Source organism: Oryzias latipes, chromosome 13 (genome assembly GCF_002234675.1).
Source record: "Oryzias latipes chromosome 13, ASM223467v1".
NCBI lineage: Eukaryota > Metazoa > Chordata > Actinopteri > Beloniformes > Adrianichthyidae > Oryzias > Oryzias latipes.
The window spans coordinates 19,888,359-19,910,427 of record NC_019871.2 but is presented as its reverse complement, the minus strand read 5'-3'; the positions used below and the strand labels follow the sequence as shown (position 1 = coordinate 19,910,427).

At 44.0% G+C, this 22,069-nt stretch overlaps 4 protein-coding genes and 1 long non-coding RNA gene across 15 annotated transcripts in view; 3 read left to right on the top strand and 2 right to left on the bottom strand.

Moving 5' to 3' along the window:
• Positions 1-4,498, top strand: part of LOC101158874 (ubiquitin carboxyl-terminal hydrolase 2) — a 30,832-nt gene extending 26,334 nt beyond the window's left edge. For 5 of the 8 annotated variants that reach the window (XM_023961549.1, XM_023961551.1, XM_023961546.1 and 2 more), the window contains 9 exons: positions 83-194; positions 323-433; positions 1,773-1,837; positions 1,957-2,060; positions 2,245-2,325; positions 2,891-2,969; positions 3,077-3,181; positions 3,283-3,403; positions 3,513-3,926. In XM_023961549.1, coding sequence (XP_023817317.1) covers positions 83-194; positions 323-433; positions 1,773-1,837; positions 1,957-2,060; positions 2,245-2,325; positions 2,891-2,969; positions 3,077-3,181; positions 3,283-3,403; positions 3,513-3,597 — 863 coding nt within the window. In that variant the 3' untranslated portion in view covers positions 3,598-3,926. Of the gene's footprint in view, positions 1-82; positions 195-322; positions 434-1,772; positions 1,838-1,956; positions 2,061-2,244; positions 2,326-2,890; positions 2,970-3,076; positions 3,182-3,282; positions 3,404-3,512 lie in introns of all 8 variants that reach the window. The other 3 variants (XM_023961552.1, XM_023961554.1, XM_023961547.1) reach the window with 2 other exon arrangements.
• A 141-nt stretch (positions 4,499-4,639) lies between these two features.
• On the bottom strand, positions 4,640-8,599 carry LOC111948435. Its single transcript, XR_002874442.1, has 2 exons — positions 8,487-8,599; positions 4,640-6,304 (listed from the first exon to the last, which is right to left on the bottom strand). It is a non-coding gene; the product is annotated as an uncharacterized LOC111948435 (long non-coding RNA).
• Positions 5,672-10,789, top strand: LOC105355472 (GTPase IMAP family member 8). Its single transcript, XM_020708594.1, has 5 exons — positions 5,672-5,777; positions 5,857-6,005; positions 6,089-6,329; positions 8,511-8,846; positions 8,927-10,789. The coding sequence occupies exons 1-5, from the start codon at positions 5,762-5,764 to the stop codon at positions 9,481-9,483; spliced, it is 1,299 nt and encodes a 432-aa protein (XP_020564253.1). The 5' UTR covers positions 5,672-5,761; the 3' UTR covers positions 9,484-10,789.
• A 103-nt stretch (positions 10,790-10,892) lies between these two features.
• Positions 10,893-15,827, top strand: LOC101166816 (protein FAM57A). Of its 3 annotated transcripts, XR_002291546.2 has the most exons (7): positions 10,893-11,075; positions 12,520-12,603; positions 12,697-12,916; positions 13,114-13,209; positions 14,588-14,903; positions 15,164-15,416; positions 15,631-15,827. XR_002291546.2 is itself a non-coding variant. In XM_020708361.2 (6 exons), exons 1-5 carry the CDS (start codon positions 10,957-10,959, stop codon positions 14,873-14,875), a joined length of 807 nt encoding a protein of 268 aa, XP_020564020.1. In that variant the 5' UTR covers positions 10,893-10,956; the 3' UTR covers positions 14,876-14,903; positions 15,164-15,827. The 3 variants fall into 3 exon arrangements, 2 of the variants coding, with proteins under 2 accessions (XP_020564020.1, XP_023817345.1); XM_020708361.2 differs by having other exon boundaries at positions 15,164-15,827; XM_023961577.1 differs by having other exon boundaries at positions 10,894-11,075; positions 14,588-15,816.
• Positions 14,972-22,049, bottom strand: gemin4 (gem nuclear organelle associated protein 4). 2 transcript variants are annotated; one of them, XM_020708354.2, is made up of 6 exons: positions 21,891-22,049; positions 19,137-21,116; positions 18,739-18,895; positions 18,398-18,668; positions 16,521-17,219; positions 14,972-15,399 (listed from the first exon to the last, which is right to left on the bottom strand). In XM_020708354.2, exons 1-6 carry the CDS (start codon positions 21,976-21,978, stop codon positions 15,178-15,180), a joined length of 3,417 nt encoding a protein of 1,138 aa, XP_020564013.1. In that variant the 5' UTR covers positions 21,979-22,049; the 3' UTR covers positions 14,972-15,177. The 2 variants fall into 2 exon arrangements, with proteins under 2 accessions (XP_020564013.1, XP_004075832.1); XM_004075784.3 differs by having other exon boundaries at positions 21,829-22,004.
• Positions 22,050-22,069: the final 20 nt, after the last annotated feature.

Below are 22,069 nucleotides of genomic sequence, written 5' to 3'. Positions count from 1 at the left end.
CCCATGAAACATTTCTCCAAACTGTTTGTAAGAGAAAGTCGAGATTGACCTCTGAGTGACCTTCATGAATGTGTGTTGGTAGAATTTGCCAAGCTCATTCAGACCCTGTGGACATCGTCCAGCAGCGAGGCAGTCAGCCCGTCCGAGTTCAAAACTCAGATCCAGAGATACGCCCCCAGATTTGTGGGGTACAAGTAAGCCTCTTCACTTTCTCTTCGACTCAAGTTTAACATCAGCGTGTGAAAAGCTGCAGGAGTGGAACACGAACCACAGCAGGCTGATCTGCAGCACCGAAAAGCTCCGGCTAATGTTGTGTTTGCAGCCAACAGGACGCACAAGAGTTCCTGCGGTTCCTGCTGGACGGCCTGCACAACGAAGTCAACAGAGTCAGCGTCCGGCCGAGAGGAACGGCGGAGGACTTTGACCACCTCCAGTAAGTCTCTAAACCGTTTACTCCCGCTGCATCCTAAAGAAGACACTCAAGCCTTAGTCCTGATTGGCCTTTGGGTGGATAAAAGCTGTCTGGGAGTAAAAAAATGGACAAACCTGTATGGGGCAGGTGTCCTACACAGAATATCTAGGTTGGTCGCTCAGTGAACCCATGGATGTCTAATTATCCTAAGTTTGATACGCCTCTTCATGAATGTATAACTGCTGGTTGGATTGTCTTGTCCATTATTCTTATTTGATTGCTTGAAATAAACCACTTCAAATCAAAAATAGAGAGAGACACAACACAGAAGAGTAAGTAGGGATGAAGTAGTTGAGACACAGGCGTGTTGCACAGATTTATCTTTTTATCAACCCCACCAAACCCTGCAGACTGCACCAGGGCCCGTTAGTGCTGTTCACATGATAAATGTGCACTCCTTGTTTGCAGCCTGACTGCTAGAAATGAGGAAATTAGACAATTAGAGTGTAGTTTATATGGACATTCTATGTGCGTCCTACAGACAACTTTGTATCACATGCACACGCCGTGTTCACCATTTATGCACAGGCAGTAAGGACCCGGTAATCACATGTAATGGCACCGTGTGACGGCATCATGCATACGTCATAAGTTTGTGTAACTTATATTATTCTTACAAGTACTTCACGATACATTTACCACACGCACAGCAATGGTACGTTCCATTTGTGTAACAATCCTTGAGGTTGGTCGTATGAGGGTCAAGGGAACTGCAAGACACACTTTGCTCCCCTCAAGATGTAGCCGCTCCTCTCCATGACCTTCCAGGGCCAGACTACCCAGAAACCCACAGCACCCACACAGGTGTGAGTGCATGAGACTATGTCCAAAAATCTCAAACTGGACATTCATTTGACGGTTCTTCAGCAGCATTTTTTGACTTTTGCGGGATGTTTTTATCCTGTAACCTTAAACAGCTGCTCCTTCACTGAACTGTTAACCAAACCAAAGACAATGTTGGGTCCAGGTTTTACCATCATCACAGATTCACACCTAATACATCTAATGTCTCAAACTGGAGCAGGACAGGGACCTATTTAATACCTGTAGCAGCTGATTAAAGTAAAGCATGCTGGGTAACACACATTCAAGTATCATGCTCGTTCAAAGAGTCAAGCATTTAGTTGACCAGATTGTTGTTGCTGTGGGAATAGATGAAGATTGTTCTTGTTATATAACAAATGAAAGAACATGAATGAATTGGAACATGATGTTTGACCTTCACTGATGCTACATGGATGTTCTGTTCCAGAACCTCACAATTAACAGCACCTCACTCTGACTGTTGTTTTCCCCACAGAGACGAAGAGAAAGGAAAGAAAATGTGGAGTAAATACGTTGAGAGAGAAGACAGTAAGATCGTTGGTGGGTGCTGCTTCTGGGATTTTATTTATTTCTGTGGCCCATAAAGAAAACAAAAACCAACAGACAGGTAGAGCCGTTGTTTTGTGGATGACTGACTGAAAGCTGTGCTCCTCCTGCAGACCTGTTTGTGGGACAGCTGAAGAGCTCTCTGACCTGCAGCCACTGCGGCTTCTGCTCCACTGTCTTCGATCCATTCTGGGATCTGTCTCTGCCCATCTCCAAGGTATGAATTCACGCCGCTGAGCTGTGGTCACCAAAGTTTCACTAAAGAGTGACGCAGATCTGATGGCTTACAAACACTGTTTGAGTTCAGCTTCATCCACTGGCTCTTACAGAAGCTCTCTACCCTGTGTTTTTGTTTGTTTGTGTGTGTGTGTTGATGTGAATGCATCTATGTTTGTGCTCAGAAGAGCTACGGTGAAGTGAGTCTGATGGACTGCATGCGCCTCTTCACCAAAGAGGACGTCCTTGACGGGGACGAGAAGCCTGTAAGTGTCCTCCATCCTGATTTCTGTCAGCATTTAGGGAACACAGATTATGGATTTGGATTTCCTATGATTTAAAAAAATCTAATTATTCTGAGAATGATGAGAAGTTTTCTAAAACACAACAGAACCTGTAAATCTGTTCTCTTCTTCTCACACTAATAGACCAAATTTTCATGTCTTCATTCATGAAATGCTTCATATGCAGAAAGGTTAAGTAAAACAGTCCATGACAGATTCAGAGTTTCTCCTAATGAGAACGGATCCTTCTTTTCTGACTTGATCACCACAGGTTGCAGTCTAGTGATCCTGTCTGTGTTACTGACAAACTGACATTGTTAAACCCCATCAAGCCTACTAAACAACAGACAGGCGTTTTACTTAGATAGGAGAACATTCCTGTTGTTATAGATGTTCTGTAGTTTGTTTTATCTGTTGTGACTCAAACATGAATCAGTCCTGGCTGTGGATTTTAGAGTTTTGGCCCCCTACAGGCAGAGCCTGGTAACTACAAAGCATTGAAATGCGGATAAAAGTCTGAGTTGCAGCTCTGTTTCCCTCTCCACAGACGTGCTACAGATGTAAGGCCCGGAGGAGGTGTACGAAGAAGTTCAGGATACAGAAGTTCCCCAAGATCCTAGTGCTGCGTATCCTTTCCTTCAGACACCCGTCAGGGGTTTCCAGGGCTGCAGGTGATCCGGGTAATGAATGCTGACTGGTAGAATGAAGACATTCTGCTTAACTCACCGCCCAGACCTGAAACGTTTCTCTGAAGCACGAAGAACCAGCAAACTCTCCACCTTTGTCAACTTCCCCTTGAAGGATCTCGACCTCCGCGAGTTTGCCTCTGGAAATAGCAGTAAGAACGGATCTTCTCATGTCGACTGACTGTTCTGGGATTCAGAACTTTATCACTCAGGCACGATGAAAGAAAACCTTTCTGTCTCTGTCCCCTTCTAGCAAATGCAATGTACAACCTGTATGCAGTGTCCAACCACTCAGGCACCACCATGGGGGGTCACTACACAGCCTACTGTCGCAACCCCAACTCGGGAGAATGGTACACCTTTAACGACTCCAGGTGGGCCTGAAACTTGTCCCAGGAGGACGCTCTCCGTGGCTTCATGAGAAGAAGATCTAACAGAAATGTCTGACTGAAAAACTGAAGGTTTGTCTCCGTGTTTTGTCAGAGTAACGCCAATGTCCTCCAGCCAAGTCCGGAGCAGTGACGCGTACGTCCTGTTCTACGAGCTGGCCTCCTCCTCGCGGATGTGAGGCCTCCTCAGGAGCTGAGAACCTCGGCGCCGCTGCTCCAAGGCGGAAGGAGATGGAAGCTGCTGCTGGATTTGTGTTTGGATATTTATTTCTGGAAACCACAGCTGTCCACAGGAACTCAACCAGCTCTTCTGTGTGTGTCTGTCTGTGCTCCTGTGTCATGCTCATGCTGTGTGTGTGTGTGTGAGTGTGTGTGCGCGTGCATGTGTGTGTGTGTGTGAAAGGCAGACAAAGGGCAATAATCCCCTTTAACCAGCCAACCGAGTCCTTCTCTATGCACTGCAAACCAAACGAGCATCCTGACTGCGCCTTGGTCTCTCCTCCTCCGTTTTTCTCAGCCTCCACACAATAAACTCCTGTTTTGTTCGTTTCCTTTGTTCAGTTGAACCAACGACACAAGCGTTCCCCGCCTTGTTCCTCCGATGGTTACAGTGTGTCTGAGGGGCTTTAGGCGCCCGCATGAACGTCTGTGATGGTTCGTCAATGTACGTTTAGTCAGCAGAGGCGGGGGTGGTCATGTGACGCGTTTGGCCTCTGCTGTAGAAGATGCTGTGAAGGAAGGGATGGACAGATCAGCAATCATCTCCATCCTACGAGCTCTTTTCTTCCTCTCTTGTTTCACGCCATCGAACAACATGGAAAGAATGTTTTCACGACAGAAATATCTCTCTATTTTTATATCCTGATGCAATATAGAGGATGTTCTCTAAAGAGTTTGATGAAAACGACCCATAACTGTTTTCTGATATTTAAGTTTCAAGAGAGAGAAAAAAAGGTCTTATTTATGCTTAGAGATGAAAATGTGACTAGTCACTCTTTTACTATTTTTAAAAGTATATATATATATAAATATATATACACACAAACTATGAATGTATGAATAAAAGTCAACAACACAGTGCTTTGGACTTGTGTCTGTCTCTGTGCACATTAAAGGAAATTCCTCTTTACACCACAACATGGAACAACGGCGTCTGTCCTGAAGATGGAAATTCTCCAGATTAGCATAAATCTGGAAAGAAAATCAGGCATGAGGAGAATCTAAAGTGTTCAAGTGTTTATTTCCTTAGAAAGTCCAACCAGATTATAAATTCTTCTCCACCCAACATTACATTTTATTGAGCGAAAATCAAATTGAGAATGTGAATGAATTTTAAAACTAAAATATCAAATGATGGGGATCTTTTCTTAATAACACTTAAGTCCCATTCCTCCATTTGTACACTCAGCCCCTCCTCCTCAGTCACATCTTTGTCATTTTGCTTTAGACTCATTTGTTTTGACGAGAGATTAAAGTCACAAGATAAATAAAACTGTATGTTAGGAGGCGCTCCATTTAGGTTTTTTGGTTTATTTTAAGTAAGTAAAACAGGGGGAAAAAAGACAAAAATTGATACACAGATAAATCAAACCTATTTAAGATATTAATTCATGAATTGATTTGAAAAAAAGTAAATGATGCTAAATTCTAGACCATTATAATTTCTCCTAATCATAAATAGACATATTTGCATCCATCCATACAGTCCATGATACATGAAATCCATTCAATATAGGAACTGTCAAAAAGAGTTTGAATTTTTGCTTGAAAGGGAGTGGATAGAAGTGAATCTTTAATTAAGTCCTGACTGCCAGCAATGCAAATGTGTCCTCTGTTGAGAGATTTCTAAACCTGAATATCTCCAAACCAATGAAACTTCTCAATGAACTCCTTTTGGTATCTGCAGAGGACATTTGGCGCTTTTCAATGGTAATAAGTTTGAAGGGGTGAAGTTCTGGGAATTGTAGTTTTTGGTGGATTTAAAACCCTGTTTTGACTGGAACCATTTTTTCTCTGGTGGTCAAGAGGACAAAATCCCACCTTCATAATGCTTTGCTTCATTTTTTATTATATAGTTGCCGTAATCTGGTTTTTAACATCTATTTCAAGTTATTTTAATACTTTTTCAGTCCAAATGCACATTATTTATCAAGTAACAAAAAGCGTGAAGTTTTTTTCTCCTCCCTCTGGAGCTCCTTGTTTTATGGACTGTTGTCATTTCTCAGGAATGTCTCTCTCTGAACTTTGGAACCAGCATGAAGACGCAACACAAATGACATTAAAAACAAAGGTTACATCGCAGAGAACGTTAACTGAATTTAATTCTGTTCCAACAGCTTCTCCATGGCCAGCCTCTGTGGTAAGTTCTTTAAAGCTCTCTGTGCTTCACTGGGAACATCTGTTTGAGTGTAAACACAGGTCGTGTTTGGATGTTCCAGAACCATCTCTGACCCAGCTGGTTCTTCTGTTACTGGGTGAGAAACAAAGTGGGAAGAGCTCGGTGGGAAACAACATTCTGGGCAGACAGGTCTTTGGCAGGAACACGACTAGAAGCAGCAAGAAAACTGGAATTGTCCACGGACTACAGGCAAATACCAGATCCTTGACACTCCGATTCCTTCCCTGAAGGAGAGTGTCTCCTGACTTCTCTGTGGTCGTGTGATCCAGCAGGTGACTGTGGTCGACACCCCAGGTTGGACCACCCACTCTCCTGTTCAAGACACGGTCTCCCGGGAGCTCTTCAGGGGTCTGGACCTGTGTCCCCCAGGACCGCACGCCATCCTGTTGATGCTGCCCACCCACCAACCCTTCAGCCAGGTGGAGTGGAGGGCCATGGAGCTCCAGCTCAGACAGCTGCAGGTTCCTCTCTGGCAGCGGACCATAGTCCTGTTTACCCATGCAGACAAACTCGGTAAACCAGCAACTCCTCCATTAGCAGCAATGTTAATGTGTAACTCTGCTGTTTCCTGTCAGTGTGGCTGACACTGACAGAGGTCAAAGACCACCAAGCACCAATGCACTCACTTCTATGACTTTAGAAAAATAGAAATCAGCAAATGTTTGTATTGAAATATTTTTCTTTGCTTCATTTTTCACAGCAAAGCCTGAAAAGTAATAATAATAATGGATTAGATTAATCTGCGCTTTTTCAGATGCTTAAAGTGCTTGCAATGTGTCCATTCTTCACTCTTTATTCATGCTTGGTGGTGACTGTCAGTTCAATACATTCACACGCATTCACACACACCAGTGGAGTGAAGCGTCTTGCCCAAGGACACAACGACAGCTGACTGGGGGGAAGTGGGGATCAAACCGCCGACTTTGATCATTGGAGGACCTGCTCAACCGCCTGAGCCACTGCTGTCAAAGGCCGGTAGTGACCGACTTTTGGAGTTTGTTTTGTTTTAAAAAACTGAAAAGTCCAAACCAATCCGTCCTGAATGAATGAGAGTACATGTCTCCTCAATTTCTTCAGGGATGAACCAATGAATGTATCTGGAGGAACTGGAGTGAGTGAGTATGACGTCATCCATAGAAAATAGTTTACGTCTGACTCCAACTAAAAGAAGACGTCAATTAAATCTTTTCACAAATGCCATGTTGGAGCAAGATGTCAGTAAGCAGTGAATCAGTTTGAGTCATTTACTGTCTATGAGAACTGGACTGAGTGGCCCCTCCCCCCTGGCGTTCAAAACAGGAAGTGCCTGCGGGCTCCAAGAAACCAAAATCCTATAGATTCTATAGAGAAATAAACAGCTATGACTTCCTATTTGTCAGAATAACTATTTTCTCTGATGCCTTTATTTTTTACTTGTTATCGATAATCCTCTTTTTCCATGATATCTTTTCTGTTATTAATGATATAAACTGACCAATCAAATGTCTCAATAAAAGAAGGTGGAGCCTGCAGGTCCCCACCTCGCACCTTTTACATTTTTCTGTTGTCGGAAGTAAACCCTTTTCTGTGGGGGATGTCACACTCACTCCAGTTCCCACAGTGGTAAGGCCACACCTCTACCACTTGAAAGGTGTATCAACGTTTCGATGGTTCGATGTGGGGGCCAGCAGGCTCCACCTACTTTTATCGAGGCATCCGATTTGTCAGTTTATAATGTGAATAACCTGAATAACATTTGATTAGTGAATTGATTAACCCTTGTGCTACCTTAGATGACCCCACCCTTCCATTGACGTGTTCTCCCTACCATGACAAAGGTGGATAAAGGTGGAAAGATTTCATGTAATCCATGGACACCAGTGAGGATCAAGAATCATTGAAGAAAAAGGTTCAGCGCACGATCTAGTGGGTCTAGATGACCCAACTCCCAATGTTAAAGTGCCTAGGATAGCTCAAGGGTTAAAAGAAATTCGGACATGCTCGTAACTTTATTTTTTTAAACAGCAACTATGACATCACTAATTTCAGGAAGTAAAATCTAACCAATATGAGCATTTTATGATGACAGTTTATGAATCCACTGTGTTCTGAAGAAAAAAACCATTAACTGATTATTAAAAATACTTTAAACTTTTTTTTTTCAATTTTTTTTAAATGCAATGCATTGTGGTCTATATTTGCCAATCTAATTAGCTTTTTTTACCGCATAGACGTCTGTGAAATTTTTAGGGCACTAGATTTTGGAAGTGTAGATTTAGACAGCACTACAAAATCGTGATTACATTATACAGTGCTCTATGTAGTGCAGGACTGGCCAAACCTGCTTGGTTTCCAGATCTTCTTGGACTGCTGGTTGCTGACTACCTAAACCAGGTTTGTTCTGTTCAGGATGTGGAATCACTTGAGTCAGCCAATCAGCAGAAAGATGGTCAAGGAAAGCGGGAAACCAGGCAGGATTGTGGCTCTTGAGGACCAGGGTTGGCCAGCCCTGATGTAGTGAGTAGTGTAGGAATTGGGACATAGCCTTTAGGTTTTTATCCACCTCGATAAGTCAAAGGTTCTAACCATTTTTAAGGAAAAAGGAAAATAAGAAGTTTCTGCTGTTCATGATGAGAATACTGTAATAGAAGTATATAACGGTTGTGTGATGTTAAATTAGGCTTCACTGACCCGGTCATGTTCTCGGTGCTGTAGACGAACCCATCCAAGAGCACATCTGGAAACAGGGCAGGACTCTACAGTGGCTGCTGGAAAGATGTGGGGGCCGGTACCAGATCATGACCAGCCAATCCAACGAGTCTCAGCTTCAGGTCACAGAGCTTCTCAATAGGATCCAGAAGATGGTGGCATCTACAATGCACCCCAAGGACATCCAACACCTCCATCCAGGAAGAGATGTAAGCAGGAGGCGGACACAGACACGGCACACAAAACACCAAGAGATAGAGATGATGGGAATAAACCTCATCCATGATGGAAATCACAGACAAACCCCAATAATGGCCTGGGGATGGTCTCCCACAACTGCAGGTAGGACCAGGCTTCATCTGTTTGAAGATCAACAACAGAAGTGATGTTCTGTACTCGTTATAATTCAGGATTGGTTGCAGATCTGGCTCCTTGGAGGCCTGCCTTCAGCCTCATCCTGCTGGGAAGGAGAAGGTCAGGAAAGAGTTCAGTAGGCAACATGATCCTGGGCAAACAAGAGTTTCAGAGCAACGTTAAGACCGCCACATGCTCCTCAGGCAAGGCTCAACTACCACGGTGGTCCGTGACGGTGGTGGACACCCCCGGATGGAGTCTGTTTGGTCTTGCTAATCCTGAAACCGTCAGGGAGGAGCTTGTTCGGAGTCCCTACCTGTGTCCTAGAAGAAGTAAGATTGTATTTGTGCTGGCCATACCCTTAGACTCCTTCAAAGAGAAGAACAGGATGACTGTGGAGAAGTATCTGAGCGTGTTGGGAGACGATGTTTGGAACAGAACTGTGGTGCTGTTCACCTATGGAGACATTCTGAGAGGGAGGACAATTGACAGCTACATCGAGGAGAAAGGAGAGCCTCTCCGGTGGGTTTTGAACAGATGTGGGGACCGTTATCGTGTGTTCGATACTAAAACAAGAGACAAATCTCAAGTAAATGCACTGATGGAAATGGTGGAGATGTTATGAAACCTGCAAACTTTCTCTCCATCCTGTTGGCAGTTCACTAGTAGTTTTCATTGAGGTGTGAGAGGAAAATGTCACTTGCAGTGCATAATTTACCTTAACTTTTTTATTGAATTTTCAAAAGAAAAATTATTTTGTTTATTCCACTCAGCTTAGCATTTACAATAGTTTAAACTTTGTTCAGCAGTGTTTTAGACAAACACTAATTATGAATTGAACAAACTTCAAACAGAGGTCTGGTAAAACAATCAACATTCTATTCCTCTAATGGATTCATATCTTTACCATATTGATGAAGGGTTGTACATTCTTTAATTTATTTTCTTTGTCTTTGAAAATATATGTAATTCTTTCTAATTGTGTAAATGTTTTTCCAGCGTTTTTGGGAGAGTTTTGCATGAAACACCCTTTCCTCTTTGTAAGAGTTATGTATTATTGGAAATCTAACTAACAAAAAGCAATTTGGTTCCAATGAGATCAGATCTACTTTAAAATAATTTTCTCAATTTTAACTTTCACTTCTTACCAGAATGTTTGTATACGTTTCCATTCCAAGTACACGAAAGCATGTTTCTGTAGTATGCATATATTTTGCGCAGATATCTGGTATAGTTCATAATAATTGACATGACTCTTCCCTGATAAAAAGAAAGAATATTTTGCAGAATAACAGCACCACAGAAAAAATAAAGGATACAAAAATTATATCCATTATATCCTGTCCCTCACAAAGCAAAAGAAGTGACCTTTAAAATCAAATGACATTTTCCTTCGAATCATATTTTACATAATCGCTTTAACTGGAATGGCGATCTTTGTGTCTTTTGTGGAAATGATGTAGAAACTGTGGAACATCTTTTCTTTAAGTGCATGCATGTAAATACGTTTTGGTCTTCTATTCATAATTGGCTGAAAACCAAAATTATCATCATAAACCCTTTAAATTAATCCCACTAAAATGTGATTATAATTAACTGGACGTTCTGACTATTGATTGTGATTTCAAAGCATTTTATACATAATTTTAAAATCTTAAAGGTGAAATATCACATTAATGGATTATTAAACCGTCTCAAACTATTCTCTGAATCTTGACATTACATGAAACACAAGAATGCCCAGACGTTGTTTAATTTGTTTGATTTATTTGAACTTTTGAATTAGCCCCCTTACCTTTTTTTAAGTTGAATTTGTTTTCATATTATTTTTTTTGTCTGCCTTTGTCTCATTATTGATATTGATGTCATTGACGTATATATCGTGATTTTTGTGTGAAATTCTTAGTTTAATAAAAGAATGAAAAAAATCACTTCCGTCGATGCGAAACGGCCAATGGTTGAAACTTCAAACACGTGATCTCAGTTTAACGACTTCTATTGGTTACTAGCGATTTCTCTCTGGCCTATAAAAAGCACCGCCTGCTTGTTCCGGTGACGGCTACCCGAAGAGGACAACAGTGCTGCGCCGGTCAACGTCATGGCCGCCCTGGTTTGCGGGGCTGTTTTCTTCCCGGGAGTTTACTTTGGTCTCAGAAGGAGACTCAGACAGACCTTCACGCACTGGACTGACGCCGATTTGGCCTGTGTCAGTGAGAGGTCAGTGTCACACACGTGACCGCTCATAACGTGCGCTGTAAACGTCTCGAAACGTCCAAGAGGAAGTTGCTTAACAGCCACAGAGTATCTAAGACATTTCAAAATAAGATGCTCAGTCTGAAATAAAATAGTATCTTCTAGTTTTTGTTCTCTTAATGCAACCGTAAGTGTGTCCCCGTTTCAGTGACCGTGATGAAGTTAGTTTATGATGGATATTCAGACATTAGGGACCGTCAATAAATTAACCCTTGTGTTATCCTAGGCACTTTTATCCATGGATTACATGAAATCTTTCCACCTTTATCCACCTTTGTCATGGTAGGGAGAACATGTCAATGTAAGGGGGGGGGTCATCTAAGATAGCACAAGGGTTAACAATAACAATGATGTGGATGGGATTTTAGATGTAACCTTAGACTCACTCGTTTGCAAAAAGAAATGGATTACAATGAAACAATTCCAAAGTTGTGTTCAAATGATCTTATTTATTTTGCAACGTTTTTATAAAAAGAATGGCTTGAAGTTGTTATTCTGGTATTTCGTTCAATAGCTCCCAAACCCTGTGACCTTAAGATTCCAAATATATGCCGAATTGGGGCGCCGACATACCAACACAAGACACACCAATTTATTTAGCAATCATATCTGCTGGATATTTTATATGAATTTTATGTAAAAATTCCAGAGGTTCACCAATGAATTCTCGCCATTTTTTCAAAAGCTCCCGAACTATGTGACCCAACGAGTCCAAATGCATTCCAGTAGTCCATTGGTCAAGAGAGATGTTTGACTGAATGACTGTGCTTCCTTCCTCCAGCTATTTGCCAGAGATTGCTGCTCTTGTGTTTATGTCCTGTGCTGTAGCGCCCTATCTTTGTCAATATTGTGACAACGCACTTGTATGAATCACCTAATGGTGAAGAAAATGAGCTACGTTGTCTGCCAGCTGTCCGTCATGTATGATGGGGAAAAAAAAGTGGCGTGTCTGATGTTGGGATGTCAGTGCCACTATTCGGCATATGTTGGGTCGCTTGGTTTGGGAGCTATAAAAAAGAAGCCAGAAATCATATGCAATCCTCTGAAATTTTAATATGACTTCATAACAAATATTCATCTTCAGTGATTGCTAAATAAATTGGTGTGTATGGTGTTGGTATGTCGGCGCCATAATTTGACATATATTTGGAAGCATACGGTCACATATTGAAAAACATCAAAATATCAACTTAAAACCATTTTTCTTATGAAAACATTGCAAAATAAAAAAGATTGTATAAACGCAACACAAGGAAATGTTTCATTGTAATTTGTTTCTTTTATGCAAAGCATTTAGTCTTGGGTTTGATCTAAAATCTTCGCCATATCATGCACTTGTTCATTTGTTGACGGTCCCCATCTGTGCTGAATGTCTGTGAGTCGTGATGCTTTACTCCTGATCCTGCAGGCTGATGTCTGCCGTCCACGCCTCTCTGTCCTCTGCAGCCGGTCTCACCGTGGCGTTGTCATGCAAAGATGTCATGATTGACAAGTAAGCCGGTCATTATGCATGAACAGAACACAAATTAAATCCAGGATAAGATTGGTAATTCCTCCCTAAATGCCGGCTGCTGTCACCATGCAGCCACTGGTTGGTCAACAACTTTGTCCTGTTTGGCGCTCCGTACATGGCCTTTGACCTCTACGCCATGTACCTGAGCCACTTCCACACCGAGAGGGCGAGAGGTGGGTCCGGTTCTCCCAGAGGGCCCTCGCTCCAGCCAATCAGGGCGTTCCTCACCAGAGACTGGCTCCTGGTCCTTCATCACTTGGCCCTTCTCCTCGTTTTTATGCCCATCACTTTGGTGAGAACACACAGATGTTCCTCTTGTTTGTTCAGAATAAGCTCCTCACATGAGGAGGCTCAGCAGGCGTTTTTGAGTCATTTGTCAAATTGAAGATGTTTCTCTGATTGTGTTTTCCCTCTGCATGAGTCACAGAACACAAAGTTGATGTTTGAAAACCAAACAAACATTATTGATGACCTTTTGGTCTTCTGCAGTTCTTCAGACGAGGCTTAGGAGATTTCTTTGTGGGCTGTTTTTTAACCACAGAGTTCAGCAGCCCCTTCGTCTCCATTGGAAAAATCCTCATCCAGGTAAATGGAAAAACTAAAATCAGATTGTAATAATTTTTCTTGAAGAGTTCATTTGTATAACGAAGCAGAAACAAGGATTTACCTCCAACAAAAAACAAGAATTCTGTTCCTCACAGACCTTTTACAAAAACACGTTTCTATCCTTCTCTGCTTTAATGTCAACTGTTTGAGCTGGTTATCTGTAGAAAAGATACCTGTCCACACGTGTCTCTTACACAGTCAGAATGCAAGACCAAAGATCTGTCAAAGGACACCAAGGACAAGATGGTAGACCTGAACAAGACTGGAATAAGCCAATCTACCTACAATAAGCAACTTGGCAAGAATGGATCAAGTGTTGGAGCAATTTTTAGAAAATGGAATAAATGCCAGTTCACTGACCATCTCCCTCCACCTGGTGCTGCATGCAAGATCTCACCTGATGATCTACGAGAAAACAATCCAGAACTTCCCTGGGAAACCGGCTAAAGACCTGAAGAGAGCTGGTACCACAGTAACAACGGTTACTATAGTAACACACGGCGTTGTTATAGACTCAAAACCTGCAGAACTCCGAAGGTTTCCCTGCTTAAGCCAGAACATGTCTAGGCCAGTCGAAAGTTCTCCAGAGGCCATCTGGATGATCCAGAGGATTGGGAGAAGGTCAGGTGATCAGATGAGACCAAAATGAAAGTCTTTGGGAAAAACACCACTCGCGGTGTTACATCTCAAGAACGTTGCTGTAAAGCATGGTGATGGAAACATCATGGTCAGGATGACTGATTCATATGAAGGAAAGGCTGAATGAAGCCATGTCTACAGGTTTTGGTCAAAGACCTCCTTCCATCAGAGGGAGCACTGAGGATGAAAAAATGAGCCCAAATTGAAGATCTGAAGGTTCTGGGGTGTTCTAGCCCGTCTCTGGACCTTAATCCAACGGGAATCTACACGGCACTGGAGAAGATCTGCTTGGAAGAATGGACCAACATGGCAGCTATAGTGTGTTCAAAGCTGCTGAAGACCTACAGGAAACCTTTGACCTCTGTCATTAAAACCAGGACTACATTCTTAAGTATTGAGGTTAACTTTTTGGTACATATTTTCTGCTCCATTATACAAATACATTCTATAAAAAATCTAAATGTGATTTCCTAGATTATTTTTTTACTTTCTGTCTCACTGTTAAAGTGTTTCTATGATGAACATCACAGACAAAACTCATTTTAAAGAATCAATGACTGGTAATGTTTTTGCTCCACTATAAGGCTAATAAAGTGGATATTTCTTATGTTTTCTTGTCATGTGATATACCACCAACCTGAGATCTTTTGCCAGGTTTTGACCTTCTACCTTCTGAAAATGTGTTGCAAAGTTTCTGACAGCTGACTCTGCTCTCCAGCTGCGCCTCGACGACTCCATGCTGCACAGAATCAACGGCCTCATGGTCCTCCTGACCTTCTTTGTGTGCCGGATCCTGCTGTTCCCCTTCATGTACTGGAAGTACAGCCGGCAGCTGGGGGTTCCTCTCTCCGCCGTGGCCTTTCACATGCCTCTGCACTGCAACCTGGGAAACCTGCTGATTCTGGCTCCACAGATCTACTGGTTTCTCCTGCTTTTGAGGAAAGCCAACAGACTCTACCTGAGAGGGAGGACGGCGCCAGACAAGGCCCGGCTGAGGACGGACTGAAGAGTCCCACTAAAGGACAGATTAGCAGGTTACATGCTGAGCTGGAATTTGAACCTGATCTTTTGATTTTTCTTTTAGAAGCAAATAAAACTGTTCTTGTAGATATTAGAACTTTATTTACAAAAGAACAAACCTGAATGACATGAGAAAACCAAAAACTGTCCTGACTTCATTGTTCTTGCTTTTCATTCTGACATTTGTTTTGTTGGGGAAGGCTTACTATAAGCAGATTCAAGGACAGCTTGTTGCACCTGTGCAGGTGCGTCAGCGTGTTTTCTTTCTGCATAGCGTCCATTGGAGCGTCACGCTGCTGATGACACCAGCTGAGCAATCTTCTGCTGCAGGACCGCTTTCATCTCCTGGTTGAGCAGGTTGTCCGTGATGGTGGAGAAGAAGTGACGCGTGTTGTCGCTCTCCAGCGGGCTGCAGCTGTCGGGGAAGGCGGCCATGATGGCCTCGTAGGAGCTGAGGATCTCCAGACTGCACAGGAACAGAGGTTCACTCTGACCTCCAGGCATCATCACCTGGAAGGAAAACATCTGTAAACGGAGGTTTCAAATGGGAAAACAGAAATCTTCTGTAAGCTGAGCAGTAAACGCCTCAAGTCCTCTGAGATGGTCCACTTTAAAGCCCATGTTTTGTTCATCAACAGAAGAAAAATTTAAGACTTCTACCAGAAAAATATTGACAGAAATTCCAGGACTATTTTTTTAAGTTTTGGCTTCACTAAAGTTGAATTCCTTTTTTCCTTGCAGCTCCACACATCCTCACACATGGAGGAGATCTTTGCTGCAAACAGACCTGCAGCTCTGGAAAGACTTAACACCTTCTCAGAAGTTCAGGCTTTATAGTCCCCCTCCAATGAAAATTTTACATTCTCTCTTGTGGCATTTGTCTGATGGACAAATATGAAAGTCAACTGAATAAAAAAGAAAAAGCCATGAAACTTTAAGAAATTTGTTTTTTTAAAGTCATCCAGCAATTCTACGTTTATGGACGTTTAACCAGGTGTGGCACCAACTGGTAAATTCCTCCAGAAGTGCGTGTCTAACAAGCGTTTTGGTCTGAACTCTAAACAATTCATGTCTTCTTGTTTTTTTACTTTCACACAATCATACTTCAGAAAAATATGGAGCAGCTTAAGAGTCTAAAGGATTTAAAAGGACTTTGAATTCCGGTTTACAAGGGCGGGGGGGGGGGTGTCTTAAACGTTTGAGAACCAGCTCAGGTCTGCCCCCCACCCCCATACTAACAAATAGAGGGGGAGGTGTCATGGTTTGGGGCTGTGTTGCAGCAGCAGGAGGATCATTCTGTGGCCCATCAGAGCCCGAGGAACCTGTGAGACCACCAAAGACCCCCCACCCCCCTACACACACCAACACCACACACACACACACACACCAAAAACTGAAAGCTAAGAAATGAAGAGTTCTGAATGAGTCCAGTCCAAGACTTTTGCTACATTATATCACCTTTAAGTACTAACTCAAAACCCTTTTGATGAGTTTGTACTTCTCCGGAATTGATGAAACTTTCAGTTCACATTTTTCCAACCATCAAGACCTCGATGGTTGAAATGTAGGAACAGAGAAAAGCTTCATGCGACCAGAAGAGCAAAACCTGCAGGGAAGAGAATCCTTCTGACCTGGATGTGCTGAACGTGGCAGAAGAGCTGGCTGAGAACGAAGAGGACCTCCTGGCTTTTGCTCTCCACATGTCCCTCTTTGGAGACTCCAGGGTCTGGGGGGGCCCGGCCGTTCATGCAGGAGTCTTGGTATGGACTGACAGCAGAGTTTGGATCTCCGGATGGTGCTGGTTCTGGAGGAGTTGACTCAGAGACGGCTGCGGTGCTCGCTGTAGGAAGCTGCAGCTTGACTTTAACAGAGCTCAACACGTTCCTAACTGCGTGGGCGTACAGCCTGCCAGCATGGGCCCAGCCGTCAGCGGGCAGCCAATGGGAGCAGCTGGAACCACAGAGTAGCTGGAACGCCCGGAGCAGGAGAACGGACACGCGGAGCTCACAGGAGAACTGCCGGAGGTCCAGCAGAGGCAGAAACTCCACGTATTCCAAAGAGAAGGGGACGTTCAGCCGGTTGGAGGCGATCAGTTCCTTCAGGACCTTCAGAACCCTGCTCCACTGTGAGACGGAGCACCAGGGGAGGATCTGGGTCAGACCCACCAGCAGGCCTTTGCTGAACATGTTCACGTGGTGAGGCTGGTGCTGGTCCAGCGACAGACATGACAGCATGGTGGACTGCAAGGAGTCTGACAGAGAGCAGCACTCCAGCCACGCCAGAAGACCTGTGCCCTGTCCGTACGGAGGCAGGTCCAAACCGCACCACTCCTGTGGAGCAAAGACAGAAAAGCTGAGATTTTGATCAAATAATAACATCACACAAACACATTTAGGAGATCACCCCCCACTGTTTTCAGCTGTGACCTGACATAAAGTCCCATAGTTTTGACGCCTTCGGACAAACATCCAGCTCCAAAGACAAAACATGTTTTTTCATGGTTCACTTAAGGCCTTAAGCAGTGGACACACTTTTTCTACTGTTTACTAGCGCATGTCCGCCACCTACAATAGAGGCTTGGTGTAAAATGTTGAAGCAGTGCAAATATCGCTCAGGGCTTTTTCTTTCACAGCTCCAATCCGATATATCTATGAAAGACTTGGTGTCATAGTATTCCAGCCGACACAAACAACAATTATTCATTCCCCTCCATGATCAACTTTCAAACAGTTGCTACGTCCATGGCTTAAAGGGACGCCATCCATTCTTCACTACCAAATCCAAGTCCCTGATTGATCAAAGTTTGACACGGTTTCATTTTCAACGGCGTTCAATAACCTTGCACTTTGTACACAGAGCCTGAAAATGGTCGTACAAGTTTAAACGCGAGAGTTTTGAACACTGAAGCCAGAAGTGTGCCTTTCCATGCGTTTACATTGACTTTTTTTTGGAAGTGGTCATTTGAACGTGCACTGTTGAGGGCGGTCTGAATATATCTCGAGTCCCAACTGCCCTAATTCGTGGGCACGGGCTGTCTGCAGGTGAAAATGCTCAAACCTGTACGGGGCACACAGGTGGCCCACACAAAATATCCAGGTGGCAGACCGCTCTGTGAATCCAGAAAGAGAAAAAGTTCATGCACATTTTTCTACGGGCATGCTGCAGGCGACGGGTCGTAGTGAACACCGACAACACGTAAGGGTCAGTAAGGGTGAAGGAGTTGAGAAGCAGGCATGTTGTACAAATGAGTTTGAAGATGCAGCGGCGATGGATCAAACCCCCTATGGATGTACGTGTCTACAGCTTTGTTTATAAAAGAGTCTTGATTATGTTTTTTTTTATTTAAACAGCAAAACAGTCTTTTTTAGCAAGGATTCACTTGATGAAGGGATAACCCTTTTTAATCGAGACACCAACTTGTGTCGGTGGGTTTTTGGTTCTGTGTCCGTGTCCCACTTTAGGCCTTTGCCGTTCAATGGACTGGGACTTGGGCTGCAGGAGTTCTCACCTGCTCAGGCAGATCGCACACATCCAGCAGAGATGAGGGCACCTCGTTTTTAAAGTGCTGCCCCCACAACGGCTTCAGGTGGAACCGAACCGTCCAGTCCAACTCCTCCAGTTTGTTGTAGAGCCAGAAGAGGGCTCTGGACCAGCTACTGGGGGCGGCTGCCACTTCTGCACCCACCACTTGCCCCACTGTGGTCATCACAGACACCAGAAGCTCCTTGGTGTCCACAGAGCAGAGGCGGACGCCACCTTTTGGCGGTTCCTCCCAAAACCTGGCAGAAAGCAGACGAATTACAGGAGAACTCCAAGGAAGACTCAACGAAATCTTATCCCAACAAACACCTGAGGTTTTGGTCGTGGATCTGAGCGAGAACAAAAAGGAGGGGAAAAGGAGAACAGTCCATCAGCCAGTGAGAGCTGGAGGCTCCTGGCTGCACATCCAAGGACAAAGCTGTGTGAAGAAGCTGCAGACTCAACTCTGCATCCACAGAGGAGGAACCTGAGCAGATGTGGAGAACGGATGAAGAACATGTGACGTATTATGTAAAATGTTGAATTCTGATAAATCAAAGTGTACAAAAATAAAACGACTTAGTCATTAGAGGCTATAACAGATGAGGAGCTCATGAACGTTGCACCACTTCTAACAGTTCAAACTGATGATTCTGACACCAAATTTCAGAATAAAAGATTCTTAAGAGTCTTCTTCAAATGTCAGGAACATTGTAAAGGATCCTCACCTACAGATGAAAGGTTAGGGAGGACGAAGGTGTTTATAACCTCCTGAGGTGACAGGAAGCTTTGTTCCTTTCCCTCGTCCACGTTTGGACCCATCAGCAGACCGAGGAATTTGGCAAACTGTTCCTTCTCGTTGGCTGACAGGGACTTGTCCTTGACCGTCTGGTGTAGGCACCTGCAGAGCAGACTAGAGGTCCCGTCTTTAGCCGTGTTCTCCTCTCCGCTCCTCCTTCCATCTCCATCTCCTCCTCTCTGACCGCTGAGTCCAGGCAGATGCTGCAGGATCTTTGCCATCATCGAAAATGCTCCTTTATTGAAAACAGCTGAGTGGCAGCAGGACCGTAAGGCGCCTTCTGGGTTCTGAAAAGCCACTCTGGCTACGAGTGAGACGGCCGTGGTCAGGTTCCCTTGAGGAACAGCTGAGGACGCTCCACTTCCTGCTTGGATGATGCAGTTGAAGGCCATGTTGAGCTCCTGCTCAAACCCTCCAGCCACCTCAGGAGGAACGGGGAATTCGAAGAAGCCCTTCCTAGACAATCTTAACATGGACACCAAGGCTTTGTTCATGTCTTCTAAGGAAAGGCTGGAGAAGATATCTGCTATGATTTTCATCAGCTTTCTGCACTGGCTGACGTCTGCATTCTCCATGCGTAGTTTGTTCATTAGAGTAGAGGAGAGGCCGATCACGGCGTCATGCTGACGGAAGGAAGCTTGGCTCCTCTCCAGGCAATCCATCCAGCCTTCATCACAGTGCGTCCAGGGCGGCTCTCTGGCAAACAAGGCAGCGAAGCTCTCGTGGTCTTCCAGGCGGTGAGTGATGATGGTGGAGAGCACCTGAGCATGCACCTCAGGGCTGCTCTCTGTGACAGGAAGAACCAGAGACTTCAGCACAGCCACGAGCAGGTTCTTCTCTGTCGCTGCTGTGGGAGCTTCTTCCAGAGCAGTGGAGACTCTCTGGACACTTTGCTCCAGCTGGAAAGCAGAGTAGGAGGAGCGAGAGCCGTCCTGGACGTCCAAGAGTCCTCGGTCTTTCCAAGACTGACTAAGTTCTGCTATGACCCTCAGAGCTTCACCCAGATCCATCCTCCTGACTTTGAACTGAGACGGGGAAATCGAAGCCCGTAAATGTCTCTGAGCTTCTTCAACAAGTTCAGGTTGAAGTTTTTCATTCTTTCCTTTAGTACTGATGGCTTTACACAGGATGTCCATCTTCTCCTGAGCTGATAGAACAACTTCTCGGTCTATCAGAAATGATGTAAAAAGAGCATCAAGGGACATGGAGAGAGACTGGAAGCACAGGTCTAATGAGGAGACGTGATCTGCCATGTCTTTGAGGGCATTGAGGAGAATGTGGAAAACATCAGCCTCTGCTGAGTCTTGTGTCTCCAGCTTTAACCTCTTGGCAGCCTGAGGAGACAAACTAGAAGACATGGAGGTGAGACGAGCAACCTGCTTGGCAAACATCATCTCCATGCTCTCGTCGTTTCTGAGCTTGGCTTGCTCTTGGCCTTTCCACAGCTCCCGCCACATCTCTAGAAAGAAATGAACATCCTCTTCGCTTGTAGGCTCGCTCTTCACATGCTCTACCAGCCTCTTCAGCTCCAAGCAGATCAAATCTTCAGGAAGATGAAGGAGAAAACCTGCGTAAACATGTGAAGCAGCAGCGTTCTTCACCAACTCCAACAGGACAACATGGTTAACTTCAGGGAGGCTCTGCTGGAAGGAAAAAAAGGGGTTCTCCCTCCACGCTCTCTCAACATCCTCCTCAGCGCTCAAGAGCTTCAGCCACACAGCACAGACCACCTTCTTCGTCCAGGTCGAGCTGTGATGACCGTCAGCTTCCTCCAGTTCACAGACTTCCTGCAGAGCCTGTAGGATCGGGCGTCCCGCCGCGATCCAGTCGGATTTGTTCACGCAGGATAGAAATGAGGGGCGACACAGTTTGTCTGCCAGCAGGAAAGCCCCCTGCAGAACCGCAGAGCCTGAAATCACATGACATAATCAGAGCCCTGAAGTGCCAATCACATCATCATATCAATGTAAAGACATCTTAAAGATAACAACAACAAAAGCAATAAAATAACAAGAAAACGTTACATTTGATAAATCTAAACAAAATTAAAGCGGGGGGTGGGGTGGGGTGTCAAGTTTTCATTCAAATATGCAGTAAGAAACAAGAATTGCAAAAACAATTTTGTTTTTGCATTCCAGGACTGCTGTGTGATGTTTTAAAACAGTAATTTGTGGATGTGATTTGAACTTCAGGGCCACCGTATCCACAGATAAAAACACCAAAGCTTCTTCTCAACTTTCAGATATGATCTCCAATAAATAACTCAGTTTTCATGGACAGAGCCATATAGTTTTTATTGTGTTTAATGTGTGAGTGTTTGTGTGCGTTCGTCTTTATGTCAGGATCAGTGTAGATCTTGTTGTTATTCACCTTTTGCCAAATCCCTTCAGGGGATCCATATGTCATTCATTTTACCACACCAAACTCAGTTTCCCACAATTCAAAGCGGTTCACCGCGTGTGTAAATCGGTATGAATGCGTCGTGTGTTGGAAAAACAATTTAAATTAAAAAACATTGCTTTTCTTTATTAAATAATATTTTCTTTTGTAAGAATTTATTTTAACTTAAAGTCAGTGACTTAACTGGTCTACAGAGAGAGTAAAAATAAAAGCTATTTTACCTTTGTCCATTATCACCGTGATAATTGTTGCGTGCAGGTAAATACCAGTGTAATCCGTTTACCTGGAAACTCTCTAAACGCGCCGTTACGTTCACGGTTTCCGAAGTTTAAAGTTAGATTTCTGAAACAACATAATCCAACTAAAAACATCCACAGCAGAACTGCGCAGCCGCAAACACGCTTCCGCCATGCGACGCATATACCGGATGTTTGTTCACAGCGACGCACCCGGATAAATTCG

What these genes read in the sequence shown, in the direction of transcription:
- LOC105355472 (XM_020708594.1), top strand. An exon ending in TACCCATGCAGACAAACTCG is followed by an intron (nt 6,330 to 8,510) that starts GTAAACCAGCAA and finishes TCGGTGCTGTAG; the next exon opens with ACGAACCCATCCAAGAGCAC. An exon ending in ATGGTCTCCCACAACTGCAG is followed by an intron (nt 8,847 to 8,926) that starts GTAGGACCAGGC and finishes GATTGGTTGCAG; the next exon opens with ATCTGGCTCCTTGGAGGCCT.
- gemin4 (XM_020708354.2), bottom strand. Translation starts at nt 21,978, where the DNA reads ATGTTTTTAGTTGGATTATGTTGTTTCAGAAATCTAACTTTAAACTTC. An exon ending in CGCGTTTAGAGAGTTTCCAG is followed by an intron (nt 21,117 to 21,890) that starts GTAAACGGATTA and finishes ATGTGATTTCAG; the next exon opens with GCTCTGCGGTTCTGCAGGGG. An exon ending in TGTGCGATCTGCCTGAGCAG is followed by an intron (nt 17,220 to 18,397) that starts GTGAGAACTCCT and finishes TTTGCTCCACAG; the next exon opens with GAGTGGTGCGGTTTGGACCT.
- LOC101166816 (XM_020708361.2), top strand. Translation starts at nt 10,957, where the DNA reads ATGGCCGCCCTGGTTTGCGGGGCTGTTTTCTTCCCGGGAGTTTACTTT. An exon ending in AAAGATGTCATGATTGACAA is followed by an intron (nt 12,604 to 12,696) that starts GTAAGCCGGTCA and finishes GTCACCATGCAG; the next exon opens with CCACTGGTTGGTCAACAACT. An exon ending in TTTTTATGCCCATCACTTTG is followed by an intron (nt 12,917 to 13,113) that starts GTGAGAACACAC and finishes GGTCTTCTGCAG; the next exon opens with TTCTTCAGACGAGGCTTAGG.